Source organism: Mesoplodon densirostris, chromosome 17, assembly GCF_025265405.1.
Source record: "Mesoplodon densirostris isolate mMesDen1 chromosome 17, mMesDen1 primary haplotype, whole genome shotgun sequence".
Taxonomy (NCBI): domain Eukaryota; kingdom Metazoa; phylum Chordata; class Mammalia; order Artiodactyla; family Ziphiidae; genus Mesoplodon; species Mesoplodon densirostris.
Genome location: NC_082677.1, coordinates 8,263,967 through 8,284,686, shown reverse-complemented (window position 1 = coordinate 8,284,686; position 20,720 = coordinate 8,263,967). Strand labels below are relative to the sequence as shown.

The following is a 20,720-nucleotide window of genomic DNA, read 5'->3' as shown; positions in this document are numbered from 1 at the left end:
ATTGCTTTAAATGTAAATGGATTAAACTCCCCAAATCAAAAGATGTAGATTGGCTTAATAGATTAAACAAAACAAAACAGGATCCACCTATATGCTTTCTACAAGAGACTTACTTTAGATCTAAGGATTTAAGGACACAAATAGTTGAAAGTGAAAGTATGGAAAAAGAGAATCCATCCTAATAGTAATCAAAAGAGAGCGGGGGTGGCATAGTAATAACAACAACAAAAAAAAAACCTTTAAGTCAAAAACTGTTACAAGAGACAAAGAACTTTATATAATGATAAAAAGGTCAATTTACCAAGAAGATATAACAATTATGTATGCACTAAACGTCAGAGCTCCCCAAAATATGAAACAAATTGACAGAATGGAAGGGAGAAATACAGGCATACCTTGTTTTATTGCACTTGACTTTATTGCACTTTGTAGATATTGGCTACTTTACAAACCGAAGGTCTGTGGCAACCCTGCTCAAGCAAGTCTATTAGTACCATTTTCCCAACGGCATTTGCTCACTTTGTGTCTCTGTGTTACATTTTGGAAATTCTTGCAATATTTAAAACTTTTTATTATTATTATATTTGTTATGGTGATCTATGATCAGTGATCTTTGATGTCACTAATATGGGTCACTGAAGGCTCAGCTGAGGTATGCGTACCTCAGATATTGCAGGTTCAGTTCCAGACCACCACAGTGAAGCGAATATTGCAATAAAGCGAGTCCCAAAAATTTTTTGGTTTCCTAGTGCATATACAAGTTATGTTTACACTATACTGTAGTCTGTCATGTGCAACAGCATTATGTTTACATGCCTGTCTTCATTAAAAAATACTTTATTGCTAAAAATGCTAAGCATTGTCTGACAATGCAGGATTGCTACAAACCTTCAATTTGTAAAAACTGCAGTATCCGTGAAGCACAATAAATCGAAGCATGATAAAATGAGGTATACCTGTCGTAGGACACTTTAATACTTATGAACAAGTTCTAGTCCACTGCCTGGCATGTAGTAGGTACTCAAAAAGAATTTACAGAATGAATGAATGGATGAACTGCTCCATGATACTTCTATGAATCACAGCTATTGGTAGGGGAATCAATGTGGAAAAATTATCATAACAATACAAATGACAAGATTTACTAATATAGAAATGAAGCTCGGATTAAGCAAGGTGATCCTAGTCAATGATGGAGAGGTCAAAATCAGTATTTGGGGACTTGGAAGAAGTATACATTTTAAAAGGCATTCAGAGGAATAAATAAGACATATTACACTTAGAAACAGTGTCAGTGGCTTATATGATAATATATCCATGTATTAATATATTAATAGATTATATTAATAATTTAAACTTGAGAGTAACATAGGTGTAAATCGTTGTAATGGGAAGCACAATAGTTACTGTTAGGTGTTGGTCACCTGACTGTGAAGATTCAGTGCAGTAGACAGAGCTCTCTGTGTTCCTGCAGGAAAACCTACCTGGGGTTCACTTCCCTGAATGATTGTTTAACTCTGTGAATGTGAAAGTGACTACAGGTAGAAATAATCCTGATGTGGCCTGGACCAAAGAACTTTTCAGGTTTACCCGAGTCACCCTTGGAAACCTCAGTGTGCACAAAAAAAACTTCTGCAGACTGGGAGTTCCCAGATAGGAGAGGAAGACAAGGTGAATAAAACCAAAAGGATTTGCACAACTTTCTTATGGGGCCTTAACTATTTCACTTTTGGCAAATAAACTTGGGGCTTTGGAGGAAGTTGTTGATGGAACCAAAAGACAGATTAAATCCTTCTGTGGGCTCATTAGTGTTGCTGCACCACCGATGACAAATATCGCTTTGCATGAGCAAAGATGGTAGCTCCAAAGGAAGCCAGACATAAAGGAATTGTGGCAAAAGTCATGAGAGGGATCGGGACAGAAAGTGTGAGGGATGAAGATGAAGACACTAGCACCGTCAGAAAACTCGAAACACCAGCGTTGGAAGTATCTTTTTACAAGAAAGTTTCCAGTTGAAACTCCTGTAACTGCCCATAATGGCCCTTTACATCTTTTTTTTTTTTTTTTAATATTTATTTATTTATTTATTTAGGCTGTGCTGGGTCTTAGTTATGGCACACAGGATCTTTAGTTGCGGCATGCGGACTCTTAGTTGCGGCATGTGTGAGGGATCCAATTCCCCGATCAGGGACTGAACCTGGGCCCGCTGCACTGGGAGCGTGGAGTCACTGCACCACCAGGGACGTCCCCCTTTACGTCTTTATCTCATTTTACTGATGAAGAAACCAAGGGACAGAGTTCACACGATTAGCAGAGTTTTGTCTCCCAGAGCCAGTAGATTTTGTTCTTTCCGATCACTTTAAAGGTGTTATTCTTTTAAAATTCACATAATTAAATAGCTATGGTATTCTATATGTATGTGCTTTGGAATTCCAATCTGTTCCCATAATGATTCTCTTCTTCTATATAGTGAATATTGGGTAAATTCCTCTTAAAGAAAAAAGTCTGACAACAGATGAAATATTTAAGTAGTAGCACATTTCTCATATTCACTAGAAAGACAGACTTAAGAATGAGCTAATGTCTTCTGAGTAAAGAAGCACCAATATTATATCTGGAAATAGGCAGTATGCTAAAACTTTGGGGCCAGAATCAACATTTGCGATTAGATCTTTTTCAGATGAGCAAACTGACCTCAGGAGAGGTAAAGTGAGCTCACCAGAGTCTAGCTGTGAGTTACAGAGCCTGGATGAAGAAGCCCAGGTATTGGTGTAACCTCCACAAAGGTGATTATTTCACCTTTAGGAGAAAATATAGCTCACTCTGTAAGTCACTGAACTCTAAAAATGAAGAGTTTTTTTTCACAGCTATTTATCTATATTCCAGTCATCCAGAGCACACCCCAAGCCTAGAGAAGATGGGTGGTCCCAGAGAAACCAGCCTAAGAGTGGCACCACACCTCAAAAGATTAATGTGGAAAAATATATTTGATTACAGACATGACAAGTCAGGAAGGCTTGACCTGCCAGGAATAGGTGTGGGAGGAACTGTTATTAAATATTTATACAGCACTGATACACAATAAGTATAATTGTGCCAAACGTATAAAGTCCTGGCCCGAAGGCTTTTGCTGTCAGCTGTAAAGCTGGTTATTCCTTACATATCTGTTGTGTTGCTTCATCAGGTAAACAATCCATTCCACACATCAAAGAACCATCATTCTGATGAGCTATCTTAGGAATAAGACTTTATATCTGATGATTTAATACAGAAGTTGCAGATACTTGTCACCATATTAATAATTTTAGGAAATTCACTTTGATTCTCTGACAAGCTTACAGTTATCTCTTTTTGTTGAGTCTCTTTTCCTTCTTTCTACTTAACTCTTCCACACTGTTGCACAAAACACAATTATATTCTCTGCTATTGCAGCATGCATAATGGTACCAGCAAAAGCGAAGTGCATTAGAAAGTTTTGTTTTGTAAATCTATGTTAGCCAAAAAGAAGTTGTCAAATAATTCTAGCCAATCATGGATGCAGGAGCAAAATAAGTTAATAAAGGGTACTGACTTAAAACCTTAGGCAACTTGATGGACTCATACAGAGCTGACATCTGTTTTAACCAGGATACAGTAAGTGGGGAAGGAAAGTAGAAAAAATGGTGCAGCCTTTGATGGAAAAAGATTTTATTCAGCTCACATGAGGCTCAGAAGATGCTGCATTATACTTCTCACTTACTTAAATCTGCAAAGGATTTGAAGTAGCTAATACTATAAGCAAAAAATCCTCTCGAAATGGGATATATTAAGGCAAGAGTAAAATAACAGGAGTCCAGGTGATGAGGGATTTGGAGAGAGGAAAATAAACCACTTTCACTGGAAAACTAATACTAAGGATGACTATCAATTCTTGGGAAATAGTTTAGCTTTGTGCATGTTACTGATCGCTAAGACAGACCAGGCAGTTAATATATAGACAGATAGGAAAAGCATCCATTCATTCATTTACTCACTCATTCATTCACGCATGGGATACACAGTATCTGCCTTCAGGTGCAGTGGTTGAGAATCCACCTGCCAATGCAAGGGACATGGGTTCGAGCCCTGGTCCAGGAAGATCCCACATGCTGTGGAGCAACTAAGCCTGTGCGCCACAGCTACTGAGCCCGTGTGCCACAACTAGTGAAGCTCATGCGCCTAGAGCCCGTGCTCCACAACAAGAGAAGCCACCGCAATGAGAAGCCCGCGCACCGCAACAAAGAGTAGCCCCTGCTCGCAGCAACTAGAGAAAGCCTGCGCGCAGCAACGAAGACTCAACGCAGCCAAAAATAAAATAAATAAATAAATTTATAAAAAAGAAAAAGGCTTGGAACAGAGGGGGTGGTACTAACGATACAAACAGCATTAAACACCATAACAGTGTGTGAAGACGTGCGAAACAAAAGGTAAGATACAACTAAACCGTCTGAGGGTGGGAGTGTTAAGGGACAGTTTGAGAGATAAGGTAACATTTGAGCTCAGCCTTGACAAAGAATATGACAGAGAAAAGCAAGGTGGGCAGATTTACAAGTACGCCTGTGTGAAGACCTGCCCCAGGGAGAGGGGAGCAGGGCCAGAGGGCTTCAGTGGTTCCATGTGGCTGGAACGTGTGCAGGAAGGTCAGGGGCAGGGATGAAGCCTTCCCTCTGAGCACGGGGCCAGCCCGGGAGGGCTCCTGGGTCTTCAAAGCCATGCTCAAGAGTGTAGGCTTGATCCTGAAAGTAAAGGGGCTAAAACACCACAGAGGCACTGTCAGAAAGAAGGTGCGGAGTGTTACAGAATATCTCAATGTTTAAGAGGATTAAAGCTCCGAGTGAATGAGAGAACTACTTCAGGGATGCAGTTCCAGACTCCAGAGGGGTCCTTAAAATAGTAGAGATTTTAGAGATTAGATACTATTTTTATCCCACTTTTCAGGGAATATTCTAGGGTGTACAGGGTGGCTCAAGTACGTATCTAGGTCCACACACTGTTACTGGAAGAGGGAAGAGTATGACACAGCTCTGGCTGGGGCGTAAGCATCTTCCTGAACACCCACTGAGGGCAGAAATCATTAGATAAATGTTTCAGGGACATTAAAAAAATAGAAAATTTAGCTCTTTTAATCCAAGAGCTAAGAATTGAGGTAAAAGGATGACAGAAACTAGACAAAAGACAGTAAATGTATTAGGAAGGATAGTATAGATATATACGTATTTATCACAACACAGTTGGCAGCTTCCTGAAAGGTGCACCACATTTGTGTAAAACAAATTATTTAAAATGCATTATATTATGTACAAGAATTTATTAATTCATAGTACGGATAATTTATACACTTTATAATAAGCCTCTGATCAGTTTCTGGTTTGTAATTAAATTATCTTTTAAAAGGGACATAGCTCTCTTGTAAACTGAGTGGAAAACAAAGCTAATCTCATTGAATAATGCTGCCCAAATCAATATGAAATTATCACAACTAGTCTGGGTATTAAAAATATAAAATAATGTGAACACCTGCTAACCCAAGATGGTCTTGATTCCTGATCCCTTAAGACCGTCTTCTGTTCTACATCTTTGGAGGATGGGAAGCAAAGTTCCCTGGGTTGTCCCAGAGCAAGCTGTGTCCTCTATGTAACTTAGCTACATGGGTCACTGGCCCTGTTCAAGTGAATACAAACATAATTGACAAGATAAATCCTATTAAGACAGGAAATATGAGTCTTATCCCCTACTAATGAGTCTAGCAAAGTTTTAGCTGACAAAGCTTCTAAGCAGAGTGATCTTGGGCTTACACCATAAGATGGTAAAGCAATAGGATGATAGGGAGATGTTTAACCCCCATCACAGCGGGGTCTTTGCAGGATTTTGTAGGTACACTCCATATGTAAAGGAGGAAAAACCCTGTTATCTAGAATCCAGCTGCCTCCTATAGAGGATGACTCTTATTAGACTACAGAGATTCTCAAAGAATGAGTGGAAGATCCCTCAATCAGAATCAAATCATGACTATTAATAGTAAGTACTCCCAGGGCTTCCCTGGTGGCGCAGTGGTTGAGAGTCCGCCTGCCGATGCAGGGGACATGGGTTCGTGCCCCGGTCCGGGAAGATCCCACATGCCGCGGAGCGGCTGGGCCCGTGAGCCATGGCTGCTGAGGCTGCGCGTCCGGAGCCTGTGCTCCGCAACGGGACAGGCCACAACAGTGAGAGGTCCGCGTAACGCAAAAAAAAAAAAAAAAAGTAAGTACTCCCAGGCCAACCCCAAACCAGATGAGCCAGCATCTGAATTTAATTTTAACAAAATTTGAGATGGTTCTCATGTACTCTTATGATGACCATGGGCTTAAAGGAAGTAATCTCAAATGGCCCTTTGATTTTGCTGAGCACCTAGATTGGCTTTGGATGTGCTGTGACAGGCCAAAGGAAGAGCTGGGGGTAGCAGCTGGTAAGATCAGAATTGCTCTCTATGACAGAGAGAGAAGAACATGAAATTCTGGGGATGGTGTGGTAGAAAGGAATTTGAAAGAATCGATGGGAAAAGAAAAGAAGAAAGAAGTCACCAAGATGTCCAGGGGTTAAGAATACTGGTAGAGTAGGCACTGGGAAATCTCAAATGTCAGGGTGGCTGAAAGGGCTTTTCAAGAACAGGGACATCTAATATTAAATCAGCGTTGTCTGTGCTGAATGAATATCTAAAACCTACATCCTCTTTGTCTCTCTGGATATCCACAGAATCTGCTGTACACACAGGCTTTTATGGTTGAGTTTTTGTTTGTAGAAATCAAGGAAAGAGGATGAGCTTCCCTTCTGAATTCACACAGCATAAGAAGATAATGGGAATATCCATAAATGGTAAAAGAGAACAAACAAACAAAACATTAGCAGAATTTACAGGGTGTTTACTTATGCTTCTTTGGATTCAGGCTGAGGAAGGCCTTATCTTGACATCAATTTCTACAATCAATGAAGTAGAACAAAGGGGATAGGATGTCTCAGATATGGTGCTTAAAATTTCCACCCAATCATGACACACCGAATTGTGACTCTCAAAATTCCCTGGCCACAAAATGTCAAATGGTTATACTAAATTCTAGGGGAAAGGAAGTAAAATCCTGTCGCATGCCTAGAAAGAAATAAAAACTGGAAATATTTGAAAAAGAAAAATTAGCAGAAGCAGGAACTTAAGCAGAAGGACAGTGCCTCTGAAGTTATAGAGATCTGGGGGCTGGGCCTGGGACTTTCTGTAGGTATTGGCATGGAAGCTCGATCAATCTTTACTTAAATTTTAAGAGCAAGTTGCTCCCAGCTGACTTTTAGGTTATGTGAGGTTATATGATCTTCTCCTTCTATTACTTTAAAACTTCAAAACAGAAAAAAAATTCTTCTGTATTTTCAAACCCTAGTGCTTAGAAGAAATTAGCTTTAAAAGAAAACCTTTTTTTGCTTTATTTTGAGCTCTTCTAAAATCCTTTTCCCAAAGTAATGATTATTTATTACATACCCCTTCAGAGGTATAGAACTTGTGGTTAGATAATTTTTTAAACTGAGGACCACACAAAACAACAGTGTGACCTATTTTTCAAAGATTAAATTGAGCCCTGACAACCTTAAAAAGTAATACATTTCCCTCAAATGAGCAAAGTATTTACTTTTCAATGATAGATGCAGGCACACAGCTGCTCCACAAGCGCAGTCAGGCTAAGTCTACTGTCTACCTTCGATGCCCCTTTAATCAGGGGCCTTATTAACTGATTTTTAATTAGGGATTTGGTTATACCCTGTGTGGAAAAAAAAGACATATACATTTTTTGTTCAATCACTAAGATATAGGGTTTTAAAGCTGCTTTGGGTTATAACTTGTTGAACACGAGAATGGAATAAACCTCAGAGAATATTTGGTGAAGGAGAACTGGAAACTGAAAAGTTGTGAAATCTTATCTTGTCTCAAATTTGCCCTCTTAACGTTGAACAGATTATTTCCATATGCTTTAGCTTCCCCACTGTGACACGGGAATGGTGATCTTAGTCTGTGAGGACAATGACAATTTAGTAGACCTTTTCACCGTTCAAGAGGAAAATATTCCTACAGCTTCCCCCCCCACAAAAGAAATGTTTATATAGGGTCTAGGTTTTCCCCTGGATCACATCTCTGAGGACAACCATGTTTCCTGTGCATTTCCTTGAACAAAAGTTTCCCCAAACTAAAATTCACCCTCTCTCGCTTGATTCCTTTCATCAAAGAAACAGACTTTTCATCTCTAAAGGACAGAATGAAAAATAAAGCCAGCTGAGATCTTTTTTTTTTTTTTTTTTTTTTCGGTATGCGGGCCTCTCACTGTTGTGGCCTCTCCCGTTGCGGAGCACAGGCTCCGGATGCGCAGGCTCAGCGGCCATGGCTCAGGGGCCCAGCCGCTCCGCGGCATGTGGGATCTTCCCGGACCGGGGCACGAACCCGTGTCCCCTGCATCGGCAGGCGGACTCTCAACCACTGCGCCACCAGGGAGGCCCCAGCTGAGATCTTGATGCCGTGCACTGGACCAGGCTTGCCCTTCAGCTGGGTGTGTCACCACCTGGGACTGACATGGACCTTTTAAAGCTTCAACCTCCCCCTGCCCTGCCTCTCCACTGCAGTGTCCTGTGCCGAAGGGTGGGTGTGTGGAGGCTGAATAAACACAGGCTGGTGCGTGGGTTGCTTGCCTCTGGGACCCACAAGGAAAGCTGTGGGCATCATTTTCTCCTCACTTTCTTGTTCACAAAAAATGACCCCAGAGGTTCTTAAACTAGGTTTTGGTGATGATCTCATGAAGATTATGCTGGGAAGCAGGAGACCCTCAATGTAAAGCTGTCTGTGTTGGTCTGTATTTCTTCATCTGTAAAATGAGTGCATTGGATTAGATGCTCTCTAAGATTTCTTTCAGACCCGTAATTCAACGATGCTCTGATTTTCCACTGCGCTCCCTGCCAAGTGAGTTATTTGCTTGTCTAAGTTCTTCAACAACACAACCACCAAGCACTTTTTGCAGTGTGAGCCCTGAAAAAACAGTAAATCCCAGGACTCAAAGACATATCTATAAGATGAATAATTAGCAAGGAATTAAGAATTCAACTTTTGGAGAAACACCATAAGTCTTCTAAGATGCCCTCTCATTGAACAAAACAATAGCAATGATGAACAAAAAGCTGATTTAGCTCATTAATGCCCAGAATTGGCAAGATCGAAGCTTGAAGAATCCCCAAGACTTTAAAATGGGTGTCCTTCCAATTGTCTCAATGATGAAATTAAAATATTTTGAAAGTGAGGTATACTCCTCATCTAATCATATTCCTTAAAAACTGACTGGAGAAATATTGCCACTTGGGATGAAATTCATGACATTTTATAACTTTTAAAACTTAAAGTCATAAATTATGGAATAGTTTATTATGCTGCTTTTAAACAGATGTTATGAGCCATTCCATTCAGCAATGAGCAGCGTACAGCAACGTGGGATGTTAAGATGGTAACTGTACTGTACAGTAAGCAAGATCCCAGGCTTGTAAACACTCTGGTCCAGAGCAGGGACAGTCGGCTGATTAACTTGTATTTTGTGCACAACAATTACATATTAATCTATTTTACAGTGTTAATCTCAAATGTCCACACTTTAAAGAAGCAGAACCATATATGTACCCCTCTACTGTAGCCCCTAAAAGAGTGTGGTGGATTTTTTTATTTATTTGTTTGTTTGTTTGTTTGTTTTGCGGTACGCGGGCCTCTCACTGTTGTGGCCTCTCTTGTTGCGGAGCACAGTCTCCAGACGCGCAGGCTCAGAGGCCATGGCTCACGGGCCCAGCCGCTCCGCGGCGTGTGGGATCTTCCTGGACCGGGGCACGAACCCGTGTCCCCTGCATCAGCAGGCGGACTCTCAACCACTGCGCCACCAGGGAAGCCCCTGTGGTGGATTTTTGAGTAAATTTTTCATCAACTTCTATGCACTGTATTTTCCAACTTAATGAAAGCAACGTGCAATGCTGGACTTCTGTCTGAACATCAACAGCTCATATGTTGGTCATTTCTACCTCTGCTGCGCAAATACAACTGAGTTAGATCCTAACATTGTTTTAAAGCAATAATGTGCAGGCTGAGCTGGGGAGCCTTTCAAGGAGGAGTGTGACAATGAGAAGCCAATGGACTCTTCCCGGCTGGCTCTCCCTCCCTCCCACTGCTTCGATTTCCTATAAGTCGATCCCCCGAGGCAGTGGTTGGATAGAGAGATAGAATCCGTTGTTGTCTGGGGGAGAGGATGGAACAGAAACTTTCCACCCTTTCTATCTCACTCTATCCAGTCTTGTGTTCACTCATCATTACTTTCAAGGCCGGGAAACTTTAAAAGAGCCTTTTAAAGAGAGAACCATTACTTATCAAATAAACAAGGATTACACTCCTGCCACCACCCTCCCTCTTCACCATCTCGGTGACATTCAGGGAGCTTCCCCACTCCACAGAGGCAAGCACCAAACACAGTTTCATTTCTGCAAGTCATTTTGCCCCGTCCATAGCAGTAAAATGTTCAAAATAAAAACCACCCCGCAAATTCCCTGCTGTGGGGAACAGATGTAAGTGTAATATTATTTTCTTTTTGCTTGCTTTTTTTTTTCTTAAGTTCCCTCTGCTGAGCATGTTAGATAAATGCCTTCTGGGCCTCCTCTGTACCCCCTTATGCCCAACCAGCACCCCACTGATGGAGATTTTGCATCTTCATTTCAGGTTGTCCATGACGGATATGCTTCCAGACCACTTCCCTGCCTCCTGCCCAACCATGTTTGTGCTTGTGGGAGTGTTTGGTGTGGAAATCAGAAGCTGATTTACCACCAGTAAAATGGCTTCTATCATTATAAACATTCATCAAGCATGATTAAGCACACAGACTTTAGTCACCTACTTTTTTGCTGAAGGACTGAATAGCATGGGTATATGTGAAACAGCAAAGCCCTTTCTAATTCAGCAGAAATTAAGACAAAGTACAAGGTCACAACATCGGGATGTTTACAGTCTTCCAAAACTGCATTGCCTTTTGTTTAAATAATTATGTAGTAATTTGTGGCATCTTTATTAAAAGTAATTACATTTTGGCAATATTTCTTTTGAGAAGTTGCCCAACTGCTATTTATTTTGGATGGATGTGATTCAATAACAAAAGAAAATAAGTCGCTATAGTTTATTTCTGAATAATGCAATTTCTGTGCAGTACTAAGTATCGTGCATGATATTCATCAACTTTCATTCATTGAACATTTCTATATTTTATTATATTATTTGTATTGTTTGTTGTATTAAGAGTTTTTCTTCTTTTATGGACTCAAATATTTCTCATTCATCCAGTTGGCTTAGTCAATTCAGGCTGCTATAGCCGATTAATATAGACCGGGTGGCTTTGACAACAAACATTTACATCTCACAGTTCTGGGGGCTGGGAAGTCCACGATCAAGGTGCTGGCTGATTTGGTGTCTAGTGAGAACCCTCTTCCTGACTTCTTGCTGTGTCCTCATATGGCAGACAGAGAGAGAGAAATCGAGAGAGATCATCTCTCTCCTGTCTTTTTTTCACAAGGGTACTAATCCCATTGATGAGGGCTCCATCCACATGACCTAACTGCCTCCCAAAGGCCCCATCTCCAAATGCCATCCCACTGGGGATTATTCAACATATGGATTCTGGGGGGGTGGGTGCGGACACAAACATTCAGCACATCGTTAACATTTAAAAAATTGATCAAGGGGTGGCAGAAACAGTCGTAGTGTTTTACCCTCTGATGTGAGCAGGGGTTACAACAAAGACCTAGATGGGTAGTGTGTAAGATTATGAGGGGGAACCAGAAGGAAGCCTGTATATAATGGAACTCAAATCCAGGCACTATTAGGAGAGAAAATACAGGTTCTCTTCCTGCGCAAGAACACACTGACCTTTGAGGGTGGTGATGGCGGGGTATGTGGGAGAGGGGACTGAATGACAAGGGGCAGGGCCGGGGGCCTGCCATGAATAGATGCCTACTGCTTCCTACATGTGAACCGGGGATAGTTTAAGAATGACTTTGATCTTTGAGGATCTTTTCCACTTCCTTTAAGTCTGCAGTTCTCAACTAGGGGATGGGACAAACGTCCCATGTACCTGGGGATAATTTTCACAAAGCGGTTAGAAGCCCAGCCCCAGCCTAGACTTCCTCAATCAAATCTCCAGGGCTGGTGCCTGTGGATTCTGAAAAACCTTCTCCAGTAATTTGCATTTGTGCAGTTAATTGAAAATGAATGCCTTAAGTTGCTCAGTTAATATTCCCTTAGTTGTACAAGCATTTGAAAATCTCAGAAGACGGGAAACCCTTCCTGAGCTGGGCCCTGGGGAGGAACACTCGACTTATAACTCTTTCTCACTGAGTTCTGTTTTTGTTTTTGTTTTTGGCCTCCAGGAGGCTTGATCTTTATTTTGTTTCCAGCCCAGATGAGGGAGATCAGCGGAGTGTGGCCTGAAGGGGAGCACAGAGATGCTAGCAGTGCCCCAGGATCTGCCTGCCCTGCCCAGAGGCCCAGAGCTTAGGGAGGGGCGTGGCTTTCTTCCACCTGTCCTTCCCAGAGCTGGATCTGAACTCAGGGCAGTCCCCAGGCCCTGGTGCTCTTTCCTCATTGTCCTCAGGTTCCTTAGCTGAAAAAATTCAAGTCCAGGTGACTGATCAGGCCAGAAGTGTTTTAGAGGGTGCGGAAGAGTCACAATTTACAAAAGGTAAACAATCTCCCAGCAACGAAACCCTGATGCAGAGGACAATTAAGATCCCCTGGGACTTTCCTGTGGGGAGATGCTTCACTGCCAGTTAGGGTTTCTGTGCCAGGTGACACGGTGTCAGTATTGCCATTAGCTGGTGCAACACAGAGCTTAAACACTTGTGCCAGAGAAGCATGAACACCCAAATTAGTGCACCCTGCTCTCCTAGTAAAAAATTAGAAAGGAGAACAAATTGCTGTGTATCAATGTCTTAATCATCAACCTGTCCTTCGCAGCATTTTGCATCTGGTAGTCATTCAGCAAGATAGCTTAGATTTTTGTTGAATAGGTGTTGTAGTCTTTCTCATATGCATATCTTCCATTTATCCTTGGGCACTATTTTGATACTTAAAATTAAAGAATGTTTCTTTGAATTGAATCTTTCTGGCCCACAATTACTCCAAAACACCATCCAGTATTGATTATCCATCAAGATGACTTAGTCTCTCTTAAGTATCAGAGTGGGAGAGAAACGTATGATTTGATAGCCGAGGGAGCACCATGGAGAAATCTGATCTACTGACAAAGTACATACCACCTTTGTGGTTCCTGCATCTCTGTGCTAGGAACTCCCAGGATGTTCAAAGGTAAATCTGATAATCTGTTGTTTGGCACAAAAAAATTAACTCATGCCCCACTTAGGATGGAAAGGTTTGGAAATCGTGACCTAAAACACTCGGACCATCTTGTAATGAGAGTTTTTACATGCATGTCACCCAAAAATGACTACCTGTTTAAGCTCCTAGATTTTAAAGAAACACTGGAGATATTCTAATTAAAATTTGAAGGTAAACATTCTGTACAGAGTCCCAAGGTATTTGAAGCAAAAAAATGTTGGGGTATGGTCATTTCTCTGCATAACTGAGTAACTGGATGGCCATACCCCCTGCTAAATATTTGTTAAAAGTACATTATTTATGAAAACAATTAAAATGCTTAAAATTATCACTGAAGTATCTTGAGTAAATATAAAGTTATGTGGATGTAAAAACACAATCTATTCATAGTCTAGATGTGACTACTAGACCTCAGAGTGTTAGATTTAAGAATGGGAAGAAAAGTGTGTGGGAGCTCTCAAATCTGAAAAGTTATACATTTGCTATAAATCAGCAAATGGAAATGAACTGCTTTTAGAACAGGAGCATTTAAGCCACTTCTCAATATACTTATATCGTAAGTCCTGTATTCAGAACTGTATATTTGTATTTATTTATTTTTTTATGACAAGGAGAAAAAGCCTGAAGTCAAGCCATAAATCTAATGCCTTCTGCTTATTCTGTGTCCCTGCATAAAGGTAAAACATATTTCCCTTTGGTTATCACACATGTGACTAGTATTAGCATTTTTGTTTTTCTTAAAAGTAACTGGGTTACCACTAATATCCTCATTAAGTTTTTGGTTTTGTTTCTTTTTAGAAAAAAAAAAAAAAAAGCAAAACAAGAACAGAAATTTCACCTCCCTGAATAAACTTTTCCAAAAAACAAATACAATTATTTAAGGAAACAGGATGACTCAGTTTTTGTTGCATTAGTATTTTTGAGTAAGAAATGCTATAAATATTTTTAATATTTTAAATCAAAATGTCAAGCGTTGACTTTCAAAACTTTTGGAAGTCTAAATACTCCTAATATTTAAAAAGATTAATTTCAAGTGGTGAATTCATTTATAATCTTATATATAAGCTATACATTATATGTAATTGTGAATGAACTACCATCCTATTCCAACTTTTAGTTCAAAGAAAAGCCTAAGCTGGGACTTCCCTGGTGGTCCAGTCATTAGGGCTCCATGCTTCCATTGCAGGGAGCACAGGTTTGATCCCTGGTCGGGGAACTAAGATCCCACATGCCACGAGGTGCAACCGAAAAAAAAAAAAAAAAAAAAAAGCTTAAGCTGAATTTCCAAAAGCAAGGTGTTAGACAAAGTTAGGCAAAATCATTAAACACAAGGCCACAAGTAAGTTTTGAAATCACAGATAGTGTTGTTTCTAATACAGAACAATTTTCAGAGGCCTGACATGACAATACTCTCAAGTTTAATGGGTTCATGTTGAGAAAATATATGGATATTTTTATTATTAAGAAGAGCTTCCATGTTACCCTCTTTTCATGGAAAATTAAGAGGTCTTTTAGTTGTGTCTCATTATATAGAATTTACCTTAGCAGAGGGTTTGATTGACGACTTAGGATAACTTTCCATCCATGAAGATTTGCAAAAGTGTTCCAATTACACTTACCACCCACCCATGTAAAGTACAAATTATGTGAAACAAAACCTTTGATATCAACAAAGAATAAGCGAACACAGTCAGTTCCAGCTGTGTGTCATTTCATCCTCACCTACTATCTCATTTGCATTTCATGTAGCCCTGTGACACTGGTGTTTTCCCTCCCATTTCACAGATGAAGAAATAAACAGGTTCCCAGGGATCAGGTGACTCGTCCATTACACATTTAGTAAGATGGGGGATCAGAACGTGAACCCAGTTGTGAGGTAGATACTTCCTTGGTGAAATCCGTTGTCTGAAATCCTTTCATGAGAGGACAAGTTCAGACTCGTGCCTTTGAGGCTCCCTTGTCTTAGGCCCTGAGCACAGCCACCTCTGGAAGCAGCCGTGGTAGGAAGTCACACCACCAGATAGACGGGGGTGCGGCTCCGGAGAGGTCGTGACATGGTCCTTCTCACGTGCCTCCACCCTGCCTGCACACCTCACCACCTCCAGGGCACCTCCCACATCAAAGACACCCAGGTGTACAAAACATGGGTCCTGTCATCACCAAGAGGAGCCACTGAATCCAACTGCACATGATCCCAGGAAGCACTGTTTACAGTGCGACCTTAAGGAGGTCCTCCCCGTCCTCCTTGTCCCTGGAAGGCCCTGCTGAAACGTCATCAAATTATTACTCAGCAGGGATCCTGAGTGACAGAATTCCTTTTTTTTTAAAATTCTTTAAAGATTTTTTTTGGCGGGGGGATGTGGACCATTTTTAAAGTCTTTATTGAATCTGTTACCATATTGCTTCTGTTTTATGTTCTGGTTTTTGGCCGCGAGACATGTGGGATCTTAGTCCCTGGATTGGGGATTGAACCCACACCCCCTGCATTGGAAGGCGAAGCCAGGAAAGTCCCCAGAGTGACAGAATTCTAACATCAAGCACACAACTGGAGGAGGCGCACTTAATTACAGAGTGTCTTTCCCTGTGCCTGGGATACGCAGGCGTCCAGGAGGGAGCCCGAACCCAACTGCCCAGCTGCACTGTCTCCTTCTGGCCACCCTCAGGGAGGCTAGAACCAGCTGCCAGTGTTCTTACTACTTCCGTGTGTTTCCAATAAAATCCTACATACAGCAAGAAAAAAAAAAAGCAGTTTTACTTTAGAAAATGTTCAAAATCTGTTTTTTTTATTAAAATGATTTTAAATAACTTTTTTTAGATTGTTTAGGATTTTTTTTAAAAAATCCCTTTGGAACAGAACTGACTTAAAAATGAGAATGGAGGTTAGCTTACGTGCTGGCCTATCTGCCACGTGAGTCCTGACCAGAAGGCCCTCCTCCTCGAGGTCCCACACTCATCCTCTGACTAAGCAACAAGGAAGTACGTGGAACTGCCTGTTTCCTCCAAGCAGATGGCTCCTGGCTTTTCAAACAGATGATTGTAAAATCAGTAGGATATTTTAAGAATGAGATGATCAAACACACCAACTTGCTTGCCTACGAGGGCTGAGTGAACAACCCATGACACCTGGCACCTGAGCCCCACTTTCTTCTAGGTGCAGGATGAGATGCTCATTTCAATCTGACGCGCCTATGGATGGGGTATGTGTAAGGACCACACCTCTCTCCTCCTTTGCTTTCTTTCACAGAGCTGAGCCCTCTGCTCTGGAGCTGCTGGAGTCCTTTCAGGAGGACGAGGAAGCAAGGTTAGCTGCCCGCTAGAGACCTAGCTACACTCTTAATGCCTGGTCTGGTGAAGCCGAGATGGAAGAACTTCAACTGAGCAACTCAAACTAGTTCTACTGTTGAGGCTTCTTCAAGGGAAGAAAAACGGTTAATTTTTGGAAAAATCATAAAAATATGATTTTTAAATGTATTGGTTTTGATTTTTAAGATTCACTGCTGTGAGTATGGTACCCCCTTCACTCCTTTTCTCAAGAGGTAGTTATTGGTTTGCACAATATGCAAGGCATCCTATTAGGAAAATTCTTTCCCATCAGCCACATAAGAAACTGTCTTATTTTCTGCTCTCTTCCCAAGGTCTAGAATAGATCCTGGCATATAGCAGAATCCTAACACATGTTTTAACAAATGAATTACACACTGAGACAAGGGTTACCTGCATTTCCCCCACCAGGAGTTCCTATACGGTGATGAAAATCAGTATAAAGACCTTCCCCTTTGATAGTCTCTACTGCCAACTAGTTATTTCCTGGAGCTAGAATCAGATAGGCCCCACAGGACGGACACAGCCTCACAGCAAATTAGTAAATTTACCACCAGATGTTAAGTGACCACCTACTATGTGCAATTCCCTCACCGATACAATTGGGCCATATAAGATATTGCCCCTGTTTTCAAAGAGTTTCTATACAAATAGAAACTTAGTTGCCACAAAGTGACAAAGTGACCATCGAACCCATTCACAACCTAAGACAACTGATCACAATCCCAGGAAGAAAGGGAAGGACTCTTTATGCAGTACTGAGGCCAAGGAGGTGAGTGGTAGGCATGAGAGGAGAACTCAAAGAGATCGGAAGACGGCGCGATTACAGAAGACAGAAGTCTTGAGTTAGGCCTCGGAGCCCAGGTGGAGAATGGAAGAAAGGGCATAACAGGAACACAGGCGTGTGTGTGTGCACCTGTGTGTGTGCTGGGAGGTGAGGGAGATGCGAAAGTGGAAGAAAGCAGAGCACACAAGGGCTGCCAAGAGTTCATTCTGTCCATCACGATTTGAGTCAACTGAATAAATATTTATTACTTCACGCTATGTGCCAAGCATTGTGATAGGTACAAGAGACACAATGGTTAACAAGGCCAATATGGTCCCTGGCTCACTGGCTAGTGGAAGATACAGACAAGTAAACAGATAATTACAATACAATGTGATAAGTGCTGTGATAGGGAAAAGTCCAGGTGTTATGAGAAGGACGCAGAATGGATCCCACCCAGATGGGAGGGTCAGGACAACTTCCTAGACATTCCCTACAAGGGCTGTCAAGCTGACACCTGAAGCCAAGGTAGGAATTAGTTGGGTGAAACTATGCAGGTAGGTTATATAGCACCTACCCTAGAAGAGCAAGCATGATGGACCACGGGGATCTAAAGTGGGCTGAGTGTGCAGGACTGCAAGGGGAGGAGAGCAAAGAGATGGGCCGGGGACGGAAGCAGCGGCCAGGTAGGCAGTCTCGTGTACTTCACTTTAAGGAGTCTGGGCTTTATCCGAAGAGCGAGGGTAGCCACTGAAGAATTGTAAGGGAATGACCCAAAGATATCTGCATTTTGGGTAGATAACTATCTGCAGTGTGAGATGGCCCTTAGAGGAGAAACGGGAGATAAGAACACAAGAGTAACATGTAGCTAGGTTCTTCAAGGTCCACCCTAGACCAGTGCAAGGACTCAATGAATATTTCATGAATGAATGAATGAGCTGATCCACCCATCAGTCCATCATTCAGTGCAGGACTGAAAACGGGAGACTTGAGAGAGAGGATAAAGTTGTCTGTGTGTATGGAAGGGTCAGAGTGAATGCACATCGGAACGCTGACATGTCTTCAATCTTGCATCTCATCAGACAAATGAGAACAACAGTTGACAGCGCAGCACAGGGTAATAGAGGGAAACAGCTTCAACACTGGAGTTAAAAGCCCCACGTCTGACCCGTAGTTTTGCCAGTTATTAAGTCTGAGTTGCGTCTTAATTTCTCTGACGCTCAGGTCCCATGTTATATCCGCTCTTTATGTGTAACCACACAGCATATAACATAGGAATGGTTATCACAACCTATGTACATTTCTGTTTCCAGCTGATGTTTAGGAGCTGTATGGGACTTGCAGCCTGGTGGCATTTCCAAGTCAACCACTGTAAAAAGAAGTTAGTGAGACCTACATGACAATGAGGTTGTGGTTCATGTGAAAGGGAATTTAGAAATAAAAGTAGCCACTATTGTTCAAACTTTGGGCAGGCAACTCTCTACCTTGTCAACTGGAGACCCTAGCAGATAGGGAGGACGTTAAGAGTTCATCTCCTGTTGCTGTCCCCAAGGAGGGGAATGGCAGCAGAAATAGGCAGAAAAAATAGTGTACCTGAAGGCCACAGGGGTCGGTGAGGTGGCTTGGAGACCATTTAGGGACACAGTCTAGACGAGAATCCATTGAGCTCCCACCTCAGTATAAAGACTCAGCTGTGGGACTTCCCTGGTGGCGCAGTGGATAAGACTCTGCGCTCCCAATGCAGGGGGCTCACGTCCGATCCCTGGTCAGGGAACTAGATCCCACGTGCATGCCGCAACTAAGAGTTCGCATGCCGCAACTAAGAAGCTGGCAAGCTGCAACTAAGGAGCCAGCTGCCACAACTAAGACCCCGTACAACCAAATAAATAGATAGATATTTTTAAAAAAGACTCAACTGTTAGGGGGGTTCATTTCATTTTCATGATGAGATAAAGCTTGAATGAATTATTCTTGTTTATTTTCTATCATCACAGAGTTAGCCCTAAGCAGTTGAATCTATCCTCCTTAAAGACTCCAATCAATCAATCACAAACAAAAAGGCCACTTTCAGTTTCTCCAGGAGATTCCAATGCAAACAGTATTGAAATAAGTTGACTAAATAATTCAACCTCTCCAGTGACCACGCACCCACCAGTGACACCTCAGTGAGAGTGCACAATCACAGGCGTCTTATACAAGCTACACACCTCTAATACCAGGCATGGACATCTAAAGCTGCCATCAGAATCTCTTTATCAAGATTGAAATCTCTGAGTCTTCCGTGCTCCAATATATTTCACCATCCACATTGTTTAATTGAGCCCTTTACTACAAATGTTTTAGGCTCTGATGCAAGACAGGAATTTGAAGCATGCATTCGAGTATTTAATGGTGTTAATTTCTGGGGCACACAAATATCAGCTTCACTCAACAATCCAATAATGCAAAATAAAGAAAATACACCAGAGAATGAAATGCAGCATGGAATTCTCCAGGATTGCAAGCAAAGCAGTTCCCTGATCGTGCTGCCAGATAATAAAACAGCCGCCTATTTACAGAGCCTTAAAGATATGAAAATAAATAAAGAAAATAAAAGAAAAAAAGATGGGGGTGCTTTCAGATGAAAGAATCATTCTATATTTTATACTCAAACATGTTTAGTTGGCTGCTTCAAGCTCTCAGACATGTCCCAAATTAATTTTAAATGTAACACATCTGATCATTACAAACGAAATACAGTCCTTGTTGCTTTTGGTTTGTTTTTTTAACTGGCAGCACCAACTGAAACAAATCCTACCTGGAAATATGGATGGTCTCTTTTTCGGGCGCCTCAGGTGAATGGGTTCCAAGTTTTTAATGTTTCTCTGAAGTCTTCCTTTAATGTCATTTCCTATGAGTAGTTCAGGCGGCAGGCTACTCCGTCTTGATGATTTACAATCATTTTGAGATGAATTTAGTTTGTTCTTCGTCCTGGAATATAAATTGCCGTCATCAACTGCCATGGTAGGAAATACATTAGATTTTCTTAACAAAATCTGAAAAGCCAAACCCAGCCTCAGCCATCTGCGTCTCCACCCCAGATTCAGATGTTCTCATGCTTTACCCCGCACTTGTTTGGGAAGCTTAGCAAGTTGATAGGCGTGGACTTGAACAGGTGTAGAATTACGAAGGAGCCCCTCCTATCCACAGCTAATAGCACCAGCG

The 20,720-nt window shown here is 41.6% G+C and overlaps 1 protein-coding gene across 1 annotated transcript in view; it reads right to left on the bottom strand.

The window, feature by feature from the left end:
- The window catches only part of FRY (FRY microtubule binding protein), a 323,927-nt gene extending 303,409 nt beyond the window's left edge, over positions 1-20,518 (bottom strand). Inside the window, exon 1 of the mRNA XM_060079899.1 lies at positions 20,314-20,518. Within this exon, the coding sequence (XP_059935882.1) occupies positions 20,314-20,518 (205 nt within the window). The remainder of the gene's footprint in view (positions 1-20,313) is intronic.
- Between the last annotated feature and the right edge of the window lie 202 nt (positions 20,519-20,720).